Source organism: Haliotis rufescens, unplaced genomic scaffold, assembly GCF_023055435.1.
Source record: "Haliotis rufescens isolate VD_foot unplaced genomic scaffold, xgHalRufe1.0.p SCAF_13, whole genome shotgun sequence".
Lineage (NCBI taxonomy): Eukaryota > Metazoa > Mollusca > Gastropoda > Lepetellida > Haliotidae > Haliotis > Haliotis rufescens.
The window spans coordinates 5,624,745-5,638,070 of NW_025963813.1; the positions used below are offsets into that span (position 1 = coordinate 5,624,745).

Genomic DNA, 13,326 nt, shown 5'->3' on the forward strand with positions numbered 1-13,326 from the left:
GCAATCTGATTAGTTTAATGGAATTCACAGTCCAGAAAACATGTTTGGGTTATTTCCTTATTTGTCACAAAATTAGATATTTATTGAATTTCTTAATAATACATGAATATTGCATTCATTATATTCATTTGCATTCATACTTCGGTGAAACCCACAAGCATGAGTATGGTACTGACAAACTAAGAAACATAATAGGGGCAAACCCCACAATCATAGGTTTCTGGCGTGCCCAAGGGACGCAACTCTGTACAGCGAATGGCGTCGCCTTAGGCGACTGGGCCATCCTTGCCCCCCCCCTATCATAAGACAAAATGTTGAGGGCTTTTATTTTTTAAATAAGATCTATGCCGTACCCTTGGTCAGAAGAGTAATTTTGATTGGTTGTTGATTTCAACATGATGAGCGAGAGAAATTTTGTGCTAATTTTATAAGACATACAGGGAGACGCCATTTCTGAATAACATTTTAGCTGAAAATAGGTCCAGGGTATGAACAAAAATAAAATGGTGATAATAGATAGATATTAACATGAACACCTTGGGGTATGGACAGAAGGCCCCCATGCCCAGTGTTTGTTCGTGCATTACCTTGGGATAGGGACGCACAACAAGTTGGTTTCATGTTTAACGCCACACTCAGCAATATTCCAGCTTTGTGACATTGTTTTTTAAATATTCGAGTCTGGACCAGACAATCCACTGACTGATATCATGAACATCGATCAAATGACCACCCGATTTCGTTAGTTGCCTCTTAAGACATGCATGAGATGCTGAAGGCCTATTCTAACACAGACTCAAGGGTCCACTTGCCCAAAGAGACACTACATGTGCTTCAGTATGGGGCAGGACCCTCAAGAGTCAAGCTGCTGGAAAAAGTCACCCATCATACAACTATCTGACTCCGTTGCTTCACCTGATTTGTGTCCTGTGTGCTGTACACAGACCCATGCCACACTCAGCAATATTCCAGCTATATGACGGCGGTCTGTAAATAATCGAGTCTGGACCAGACAATCCAGTGATTAATATCATGAGCATCTATCCACGCAATTGGGATATGATGACATACATCAAGTCAGCGAGTCAGCGAGCCTGACCACCCGATCCCGTTAGTTGCCTTTTACGACAAGCATAGTCGCCATTTAGGGCAAGTATGGGTTGCTGAAGACCTATTCTACCCCGGAATCTTCACAGGTCACATGCCACCATGGATAATGGATTATGGATATTTGAGGATGGGCCTTGATGGGTTGGTTCCTTACCAATATATTTCCTGTCTTCGCTTTTCAGACCGTTCACCGTCTTCTCCAAAATGTCTGTCTTAATTTTCCTCAAATCATCTGCCGAAAGCTGCCAAAGCATAGATTAACACTGGGAATAGAAATTATCTTTCTTTGGTTCCAATAGAGTGAGTGAGTATGGTTTTACGCCGCCTTTAGCAATATTCCAGCAACATCACGGCGGGGGACACCAGAAATGGGCTTCACACATTGTACCCATGTCGGGAATCGAACCCGGGTCTTCGGCGTGACTAGCGAACGCTTTAACCACTGGGCTACCCGACCGCCCCCGGTTCCAATAGAAAATGTTCATTGTTAGACTCTAATTGTAATGAAATATTTTCTCCACTCAAATGAATTGTGATGATATATTTTCTCCACTCAAATGAATGTTGGAAAGCTCCATATTTGTGAAAGGATGGATGCCACTTAATCAGTGAATTAGTTGGGTTAAATGAAACAGTAAAGAAAGGTATTTCACCTTTTAACATGGCATGTTAGCTTGATGTGGGAGGAAAGCCTGAAGCAATGCAGGTCTTAGATCTTCACAACTTTCTTGAAACCTAAACTCTTGTTGTTAACAAACCAAGAAACAGGGCAAATTGGCAATTGAACTCAAGACCAGATGTTTCTGGCATGTCTAAGGGATGCAATTGTGTACATGTAATTCCAGCACTGAGTGTCCCCATACTCCACAGGTTGGGTCCTGCATTACCTTGGAGTAGGGACAGAGTGCCCCCATGTCAGGACCTGCATTACCTTGGGGTAGGGACAGAGTGCCCCCATGTCAGGACCTACATTACCTTGGGGTAGGGACAGAGGGCCCCCATGTCAGGACCTACATTACCTTGGGGTAGGGACAGAGGGCCCCCATGTCAGGACCTACATTACCTTGGGGTAGGGACAGAGGGCCCCCATGTCAGGACCTACATTACCTTGGGGTAGGGACAGAGGGCCCCCATGTCAGGACCTGCATTACCTTGGGGTAGGGACAGAGGGCCCCCATGTCAGGACCTGCATTACCTTGGGGTAGGGACAGAGGGCCCCCAGTGGTGGGTCCTGCATTACCTTGGGGTAGGGACAGAGGGCCCCCAGTGGTGGGTCCTGCATTACCTTGGGGTAGGGACAGAGGGCCCCCATGTCAGGACCTACATTACCTTGGGATAGGGACAGAGGGCCCCCATGTCAGGACCTACATTACCTTGGGGTAGGGACAGAGGGGCCCCAGTGGTGGGTCCTGCATTACCTTGGGGTAGGGACAGAGGGCCCCCAGTGGTGGGTCCTGCATTACCTTGGGGTAGGGACAGAGGGCCCCCAGTGGTGGGTCCTGCATTACCTTTGGGTAAGGACAGAGCCCCCATGTCTGGTCCTGCATTACCGTGGGGTAGGGACAGAGCCCCAATGCTGGGTCCTGCATTACCTTTGGGTAAGGACAGAGCCCCCATGTCTGGTCCTGCATTACCTTTGGGTAGGGACAGAGTGCCACCATGCTGGGTCCTGCATTACTGTGGGGTAGGGATAGAGTGTCCCCATGTGTGGTCCTGCATCACCATGGGGTAGGGACAGAGCCCCAATGTGGGGTCCTGCATTACCTTGGGGTAGGGACAAAGCCCCCAGTGTTGGGTCCTGCATTACCTTTGGGTAGGGACAGAGCCCCCATGCTGTGTGCTGCATTACCTTTGGGTAGGGACAGAATGCCCCCATGCCTCCTGTGTTGGGTCCCGCATCCCCCTCCTTCAACTGCTTGTGGTCCTGGGCTGGGGGCATCACACACACGCTCTCGCCATCAGTGAACGCCAACACCTATCACAAGAGTGTGCATAATATCAGCCCCAACATCTTGCAAGGATGAATATACAAATTATTATCATTACTGTAACATAAAAGTATCAAAATGTGTCACATTTATTAATGAAACTATAAACCTTATTACTTTTTTTCCTAACAAGTTCATGAAGTGAGTGCCAAATGAAGACCTTGATGAGTGCTAAACCATTAGTTTGGTTTACTGCATCTTGGAATGGTACTTCAGTCACAGTCCGGATTAGCATGCAGTTATTTTTGTTCCTCATAGGGAGGTTGTATTTTGAATGAACTTACAGACACCTCGTCCCCCTTGAGGAACTCCTCAACCACCACAGTGTCCCCCGCTGCTCCGTACTTCCTGGCCTGGGGGATAGAAAAGTCAACGTACACAATTACAAGGATTATACACTCGTTTCCTACAAAATTATCTTGTACAAATTGTTTTCCATATTAAAAAGATGGTTAATCCTTTCTGAATTTGTTACAAGTTTTCAAAGTATTGTGACATATTTCAACTAAAGTTTGATTTATATTATTCCCTTAAAACAAGATGGAACCATGTTGTTGCCGTGTTACCTGCATGATGGAATTAACTGCATCACAAGCTTCCTTCTTGGAGGCAGCAACAACAACGCCCTTCCCTGCCGCCAGCCCGCTCGCCTTCACCACAACAGCTTCACCAAGTTCACCACTGGAAGAAAACAAATCTGAGTGGAGTGGGGAGGAGCGGAGCGGAGTGGAGCAGAGTGGAGTGGTGCAGTGCAGTGCAGTGTGGTGCATCAACCAAGTCAGTGAGCCTGAGCACCAGATCCTGTTAGTCGCCTCTTACGACAAGAATGGGTTGCTGAAGACCAATTCTAACACGGAATCTTCACGGTACAGGAGCGGATTGGAGGACAGGGGAGTGCAGATGATAAATTGTCATTTTAAAAGTTTGACAATTTCATATCTTTTTGAAACAACTGCGTTGCACAATAAACAGCATTTATGACGACACATTTTTAATCTCCAGGATTTACTAGTCATTGGTTTGAGTCCCAGATCCACACCGATAATCACTCTTAGTCTGTTGGGGGGGGGGGGAAGGAAAGATATCTACCCTTGGTCTGTTGAGTGATTGCCATCCCTTGTCTGTGATTGAGTGTTATCAGTGAAATACCAATAACTTTGAAGACCAATGACTAGAATAGCCTACTTATTTATGTATTCACAAGCTTCATCTGCAGAGGTGAAGGTCTTGTACTGAGCTGTGGGAATTCCTTGACGGGTCATGAAGTCTTTGGAAAAAGCCTTGCTGCCCTCAATCTCTGCTGCTTTCGCTGATGGACCAAAGCAGGCTATCCCTGAGGAACAAACACGTTCAATGTAACAATAGGGAATAAGAAATAGAACTTGGAACAGGAAACATTCGGATCAAAGACATATTGGGGGGAGTGAGTGAGTTGGGTTTTACGCCGCTTTTAGCAATACTCCAGCAATAATAAGGCAGGGAACTCCAAAAATGGGCTTCACACATTGTACCCATATGGCATCGAACCGGGTCTTCGGTGTGACAAGCGAATGCTTCAGCCACTCGTCTACCCCTCTGCCCCAGTAACATGATAGAAAACGTAGTATGCTAATATTTGTCTGGGGATCATGGACATCCACATCAGTTGTTACACATACCAGGGATAGGTATTGGCAGAAATTCTGTCTTGCAATATTTCGCCCAAGAAATCTTTATGTATATTTGTTCTGAATAATTGGGGGGCACGGGTGGCCCAGTCGTCTAAGGCGCCACGATTCGCTGTGCAGAGTTGCGTCCCTTGGCACGCCAGAAACCTATGATTGTGGGTTCGAATCCCGATTCGCCCCGATTATGTTTCTAGGTTTGTCAACACCATACCCGTGCTCGTGGGTTTCTATGACTGGAATACTGTTAAAAGAGGCGTTAAACCCAACTCACTCACTCACTCTGAATAATTGGTTAAAAATTGATAGAATATGAAATGTTAATGGAAACAGCCCGATGCATGTGCTGTCTGGATTGGGACCCAGTCCACACAAATGCCTCAAAATCATGGACATAACTTTTATAATTACAGTAAACTATGGTTATATCGAACTCAGAGGGACCTGTAATTTTAGTTTGTTACAAGCATATATACAGCAAATGGCCGGGACAACATATCCGTAAGTTTGTAATAAGCATGTTCATTATAAACATAGTTTATTGTATGTATTATATCTTCTGTTACTGTATCAGAAAATACTGATTCACAAGGGTTGTATTGCTGATTGGATATTGCAATATACCAGTTATACCACGCACCTGTAACACATACTACTCAAAATTAGAACATTCACATGATACACTATACTGATCACCTATAACATGCATACCATCCGGTCCAAAAATACATCACATGAAATCAAATCAAATGTTACGAATAGTGTCAAATGTTACTCTTAAAGGCCAAAATACAAAAACAAACAGATGCCATATGCAAGAACAATGTGTACTAAAGAATGTCAGTGCGCACAAAAGGACACCAAAAGCGAAAGGACCATGATGACAGAAAGGAACGCCAGATGGCACTGCAATCTGTACATACCAGCTTGCTCCACTGTATGTATGATAAATGTTGGCAATGAGCAACACAACAGCAAGGTGTACAATGTATTACATCATTCCTCTTAAAACCCACTGTGTGATGTCATATATAAACGTTTCAAGTGCACTCATCATGGTCATCGTCACCAGGTAAGCTGGGATGTTTTAATAAATATTTCATAATGTAATATCATAAATATGTATAAGCTAAGTCACCATTTGAGTTGAGTGTGTCTGCAATTCCGGCAGCCAGTGGGTCCTCGGGACCAACCAGCACAAGCTCCACACAGTGCTCCTTACACCATGCACACACTGCAGAGAAGTCTTTCACATTTACATCTGAAACATTATTTGTATATCATGTTCCAGTCAATAAACAATCTCAGGCAAAGTTCAGCTAATCTCTGTCTATTACAATGAATGAATGAATGAGTGAGTGAGTGAGTGAGTGAGTGAGTGAGTGAGTGAGTGAGTGAGTGAGTGAGTGAGTGAGTGAGTGAGTGAGTGAGTGAGTGAGTGAGTGAGAGAGATTTTTCACAGTTTTTAACAATGTTCCAGCAAAATCAAGTGAGTGAGTGAGTATGGTTTTACGCCGCTTTTAGCAATATTCCAGCAATATCACGGCGGGGGACACCAGAAATGGGCTTCACACATTGTACCCATGTCGGGAATCGAACCCAGGGTCTTGGGCGTGACGAGCGAACGCTTAACCACTAGGCTACCCGACCGCCGAGCAAAATCAAGACTGGGGACACCTGAAATGGGCATTAAACATTGTACCCATGTGGGGAATCAAAAACCCTGGTCCTCAGGGTGATGAGTGAACATTTTAACCCCAAGGCTGTCTATTACAGAAGATAGGCGTAAATGTTGTGTTGTGTGCTGCTAACAGTAACATTGATAATCAGTGTTTGAAATGAAGTAACAAAGTCAAGGGGCTCATATCCAAACAATTATCCTAAAACTTAAAATATTGGGTGTCCCTCAAATGAAATAGAATTGCAGCAAACCTCTAGGATGTCGAAGCAGACTTCATTTCAAACTCTTGGTCACAACTTACCAACATTGCTGATTTTGCCTTCGCTTGCTGTCCCAGCGTTGCCAGGGGCAACAAAAACTGCCTTAACTTTCTCAGACTGAGCGAGTTTCCATGCCAGAGCATGTTCTCGCCCACCGCTTCCTATCAACAGCACGTTCTCCATTCCCTACAACACACACAACAGTGAGAGTGATTATCAAACTCTTCTGAAAGAGTGTTTCAGTAAAATCACACAGGTCCTCTGAATGTCAAGTTCAGGCTTGACCTTCATTCAAAATTGTAGCCTCATTCTGAGCCAGCCCCATTAAGTTTTTACCATTCATGAAGACTGTTTTAAATTATTGTGTGTACTGCATAGGGCGACCATTGGTTGGTTGGTTGGTTGGTTGGTTTGTTGTTTAACGCCGCACTCAGCAATATTCCAGCTATATGAAGGCAGTCTGTAAATAATCGAGTCTGGACCAGACAATACAGTGATTAATATCATGAGCATCGATCCACGTAATAGGGATCGATGACATACATCAACCAAGTCAGCGAGCCTGACCACCCGATCCCATTAGTCGCCTTTTACGACAAGCATAGTCGCCTAGGGCGACCATTGATCTACCCACAGCATGGGTATACTGTATTGTTAAGATGGACAATAGATCTACCCACAGCATGTGTATACTGTAGTGTTAAGATGGACAATGGATCTACCCACAGCATGTGGCTACTGTATAGTGAAGATGGACAATGGATCTACCCACAGCATGTGTATACTATATTGTTAAGATGGGCAATGGATCTACCCACAGCATGTGTATACTGTAAAGTGAAGATGGCCAATGGATCTACCCACAGCATGTGGCTACTGTATTGTTAAGATGGACAATGGATCTACCCGTAGCATGTGGCTACTGTATTGTTAAGATGGACAATGGATCTACCCACAGCATGTATATACTGTATAATGAAGATGGACAATGGATCTACCCACAGCATGTGGCTACTGTATTGTTAAGATGGACCATGGATCTACCCACAGCATCTGGCTACTGTATTGTTAAGATGGACAATGGATCTACCCACAGCATGTGGCTACTGTATTGTGAAGATGGACAATGGATCTACCCACAGCAGGTATACTGTATAGTGAGGATGGACTATGGATCTACCCACAGCATGTGGCTACTGTATTGTTAAGATGGACCATGGATCTACCCACAGCAGGTTACTGAGGTATACTGTATAGTGAGGATGGACTATGGATCTACCCACAGCATGTGGCTACTGTATTGTTAAGGCGGACCATTGATCTACCCACAGCATGTGGCTACTGTATAGTGAAGATGGACAATGGATCTACCCACAGCATGTGGCTACTGTATAGTGAAGATGGACAATAGATCTACCCACAGCATGTGTATACTGTAGTGTTAAGATGGGCAATGGATCTACCCACAGCATGTGTATACTGTATAGTGAAGATGGCCAATGGATCTACCCACAGCATGTGGCTACTGTATTGTTAAGATGGACAATGGATCTACCCGTAGCATGTGGCTACTGTATTGTTAAGATGGACAATGGATCTACCCACAGCATGTATATACTGTATAATGAAGATGGACAATGGATCTACCCACAGCATGTGGCTACTGTATTGTTAAGATGGACCATGGATCTACCCACAGCATCTGGCTACTGTATTGTTAAGATGGACAATGGATCTACCCACAGCATGTGGCTACTGTATTGTGAAGATGGACAATGGATCTACCCACAGCAGGTATACTGTATAGTGAGGATGGACTATGGATCTACCCACAGCATGTGGCTACTGTATTGTTAAGATGGACCATGGATCTACCCACAGCAGGTTACTGAGGTATACTGTATAGTGAGGATGGACTATGGATCTACCCACAGCATGTGGCTACTGTATTGTTAAGGCGGACCATTGATCTACCCACAGCATGTGGCTACTGTATAGTGAAGATGGACAATGGATCTACCCACAGCATGTGGCTACTGTATTGTGAAGATGGACAATGGATCTACCCACAGCAGGTATACTGTATAGTGAGGATGGACTATGGATCTACCCACAGCATGTGGCTACTGTATTGTTAAGATGGACCATGGATCTACCCACAGCAGGTTACTGAGGTATACTGTATAGTGAGGATGGACTATGGATCTACCCACAGCATGTGGCTACTGTATTGTTAAGGCGGACCATTGATCTACCCACAGCATGTGGCTACTGTATAGTGAAGATGGACAATGGATCTACCCACAGCATGTGGCTATTGTATAGTGAAGATGGACAATAGATCTACCCACAGCATGTGTATACTGTAGTGTTAAGATGGGCAATGGATCTACCCACAGCATGTGTATACTGTATAGTGAAGATGGCCAATGGATCTACCCACAGCATGTGGCTACTGTATTGTTAAGATGGACAATGGATCTACCCGTAGCATGTGGCTACTGTATTGTTAAGATGGACAATGGATCTACCCACAGCATGTATATACTGTATAATGAAGATGGACAATGGATCTACCCACAGCATGTGGCTACTGTATTGTTAAGATGGACCATGGATCTACCCACAGCATCTGGCTACTGTATTGTTAAGATGGACAATGGATCTACCCACAGCATGTGGCTACTGTATTGTGAAGATGGACAATGGATCTACCCACAGCAGGTATACTGTATAGTGAGGATGGACTATGGATCTACCCACAGCATGTGGCTACTGTATTGTTAAGATGGACCATGGATCTACCCACAGCAGGTTACTGAGGTATACTGTATAGTGAGGATGGACTATGGATCTACCCACAGCATGTGGCTACTGTATTGTTAAGGCGGACCATTGATCTACCCACAGCATGTGGCTACTGTATAGTGAAGATGGACAATGGATCTACCCACAGCATGTGGCTACTGTATAGTGAAGATGGACAATGGATCTACCCACAGCATGTGTATACTATATTGTTAAGATGGGCAATGGATCTACCCACAGCATGTGTATACTATATTGTTAAGATGGGCAATGGATCTACCCACAGCATGTGGCTACTGTATTGTTAAGGCGGACCATTGATCTACCCACAGCATGTGGCTACTGTATACTGAAGGTGGACAATGGATCTACCCACAGCATGTGTATACTGTATAGTGAAGATGGACAATGGATCTACCCACAGCATGTGGCTACTGTATAGTGAAGATGGACAATGGATCTACCCACAGCATGTGTATACTATATTGTTAAGATGGGCAATGGATCTACCCACAGCATGTATATACTGTATAGTGAAGATGGCCAATGGATCTACCCACAGCATGTGGCTACTGTATTGTTAAGATGGACAATGGATCTACCCACAGCATGTGGCTACTGTATTGTTAAGATGGACAATGGATCTACCCACAGCATGTATATACTGTATAGTGAAGATGGACAATGGATCTACCCACAGCATGTGGCTACTGTATTGTTAAGATGGCCAATGGATCTACCCACAGCATGTGGCTACTGTATTGTTAAGATGGACAATGGATCTACCCACAGCATGTGGCTACTGTATTATTAAGATGGACAATGGATCTACCCACAGCATGTATATACTGTATAGTGAAGATGGCCAATGGATCTACCCACCTCATGTGGCTACTGTATTGTTAAGATGGACCATGGATCTATCCACAGCATCTGGCTACTGTATTGTGAAGATGGACAATGGATCTACCCACAGCAGGTATACTGTATAGTGAGGTTGGACTATGGATCTACCCACAGCATGTGGCTACTGTATTGTTAAGATGGACCATTGATCTACCCACAGCAGGTTACTGAGGTATACTGTATAGTGAGGATGGACTATGGATCTACCCACAGCATGTGGCTACTGTATTGTTAAGGCGGACCATTAATCTACCCACAGCATGTGGCTACTGTATACTGAAGGTGGACAATGGATCTTCTCACAAGCATGTCTAGATGTTGATGTTTATGCTAGCAGATCTTGCAGGCTCGTGAAAATAAAGACTAGTGTCTCTCCCTGCAATGTATTGTGGAACATGATAACTGGGAAACAACACATGCTATCAACAAACAGCCATTTGACAGCTGTCTGTAAATAATCGAGTCTGGACCAGACAGTCCACTGATTGACATGAGCATCGATCTGCACAATTAGGATACGATGACATGCATTAACCAGGTCAGTGAGCCTAACCACCCCGTTCCGTTAATTGTCTGACAAGCATAGTCGCCTCTTAGGATAAGTATGGGATTCTGAAGACCTTTTCTAGCCCAGATTATCACAGGTTCCGAAACCACTGAATGGCATGACTCATATATTATATTGTTTGTTTGTGTTGTCAGCTACGGAAGACAAATATACTTAAATGTCGACCACTAGTGTCATGGAAAACAGCTGTCCTAACCCCCGATACTGACTGTTACCAGTTACCTTTCCTCAGAGACACACTTTGTCTTCAAATGCAGGACCTGTCTGGCACTGAGAGCAGTGGTTTGTGGTGTAACTAAATAGGCATTATAGAACACAACACATAGATATAATCAATATGCATGAGAGAAGTACATATATATTTTGTGTTGTAAGTGACAGTATGATACCCTATATTGTATATTGACCATTAAATTTGATATTGAGTAAACCATTTACATGTTTTGAAGATGTAATTCATTCTTATCTTCATCAAACTTACTTCTTGATGTTAGAAAAAACAAGAATAAGACCAGTAGTTGACACTATCAAGGAGAGATGTTCCTCCATTTGAGCTGAAGGGGTTGTTGTTGGCATGTGTACTACAGATATGTACCCCAGGTACGTTTCAGTCTACAGAAATGTACCCTAGAAAAATTCAGAATACAGAGCAGTACCTGGCACCCTCAATGACGGATGAGTCCACATTCCTCCATCCGAAACCGGTTTGTGTTCCTGTGCATGCTGGATAATGCTGTGCATCAAGGATTATAAGAGTGCTGTATGTACGTCAATGTAAGCTCGGTTTTTATATAGCACGCTGGTACCAATGCATCTCATGCTACAGTATGACATTTCCGATCCAGAAACTGAACAAAATCTTCCACGTCAAGGATCAGGTTTAGAGCACTGCGCAATGTGGAAATGACACATCCTAGGGTGCCATTCTGTATTCTGATTTTGGCTAGGGTACATTTATGTATACAGAAACCTGTCTGTAGTAGTGACAACATCAACTTGCTACAGATGTTCAAAAGTTAGACCGTGCTCTGTCCATCAGTCTTCTGCAATTTGAAGAATATCTTACAAGCTTGTTTGTTTGTTGTTTAATGCAGCACTCAGCAATATTCCAGCTATATGACGGTGGTCTGTAAATAATCGAGTATGGACCAGACAATCCAGTGATTGACAAAATGAGCATCGATCCTCGCAATTGGGATACGATGACATGCATCAACTAAGTCAGCGAGCCTGACCTCCAGATCCCGTTAATCGCCTCTTACAATAAGCATTGTAGCCTTTTACGGCAAGAATGGGTTGCTGAAGACCTATTCCATCCCGGATTTTGACAGGCCTCTTACAAGTCGTCACATGTACACAGATGTCCAATAAAAGTGTAACTGAAATTAGATGTAATTGCTAGAAACATATTTGACACATGTATACGTCCTAGTTCTGGAAATAAATATCTACCTGTCTCTCCAATTTACTATGTGGCCAAAAGTCTTCGCAAACAATTAAATCAATTCCCCGTCGATCGTGTCATATGCGCGCATGACTTTCATAGAATTCCACAGAGCGACGAGACATTCTGACAGATCTAAGTTCATACGTTTGACTAAACACAAATTGATGACATATTCATCGTATAGCATGAATATACGTATAGCATGTTTCACGACACAACGTTTTTTTCAGAACCGGGAAAGCGTTGACAGTTTATCATTCTCGACTGTAGCAATAAACCTGGTGCAACTCTCATTCATGTTGACGGACATATTGTATCGTTGACACTCGTGTTTCGCTGGGGTTCGGTCAGTGCAGTCAGCCATAAAGTTTCAGGAAAATTAAGTTATCACGTGTAGGGTGTTGTATTGATAAAACAGAAGTGGCCTAAACCATAGCATTCACTTTGAACAACTCACTTAGACCTATATATTTCGCTGGCGAACTCTATCTGTTCTATATTCTCTCCAACAATGACTCGTCGTCAGTGTGTTTACGTTCTCAAACCTCGCGCTGTCGACCACGTGGAGGCTATAATATGAAGGGAGACAACTCAGTCATATACCTAATGCTGGCTGTTTCATCCGGCTGTCGATGACAGTGTATGGCGTCTGGGGGAATGTCATGATTGGCGATCGGTAAAGCTGAACAAAACCCTTCAAACAACAGAAATGATTCAATCAATTCCATATGAACATTTCATCAAAAATGTTTTCTTTTGTAATCCTGGGCATTTAAAACATTTGTTCATGTATGTGTAACAGCGTCAAGTCTGGTGAATGTTTATTCTCAATACCAATATCATTACTATGTATATCAGCTTGGGCTGGGACGGGTAACTACCCAGAACCGTGGT

At 43.8% G+C, this 13,326-nt stretch overlaps 1 protein-coding gene across 5 annotated transcripts in view; it reads right to left on the reverse strand.

The window, feature by feature from the left end:
- LOC124126505 (trifunctional purine biosynthetic protein adenosine-3-like) overlaps positions 1-13,326 on the reverse strand; it is a 40,736-nt gene that overhangs the window by 23,884 nt on the left and 3,526 nt on the right. For 2 of the 5 annotated variants that reach the window (XM_048394118.1, XM_048394120.1), the window contains exons 2-8: positions 6,745-6,889; positions 5,901-6,023; positions 4,284-4,431; positions 3,665-3,779; positions 3,383-3,451; positions 2,960-3,085; positions 1,265-1,352 (exon numbers count right to left, since the gene is read on the reverse strand). In XM_048394118.1, coding sequence (XP_048250075.1) covers positions 1,265-1,352; positions 2,960-3,085; positions 3,383-3,451; positions 3,665-3,779; positions 4,284-4,431; positions 5,901-6,023; positions 6,745-6,886 — 811 coding nt within the window. In that variant the 5' untranslated portion in view covers positions 6,887-6,889. The other 3 variants (XM_048394119.1, XM_048394117.1, XM_048394116.1) reach the window with 3 other exon arrangements.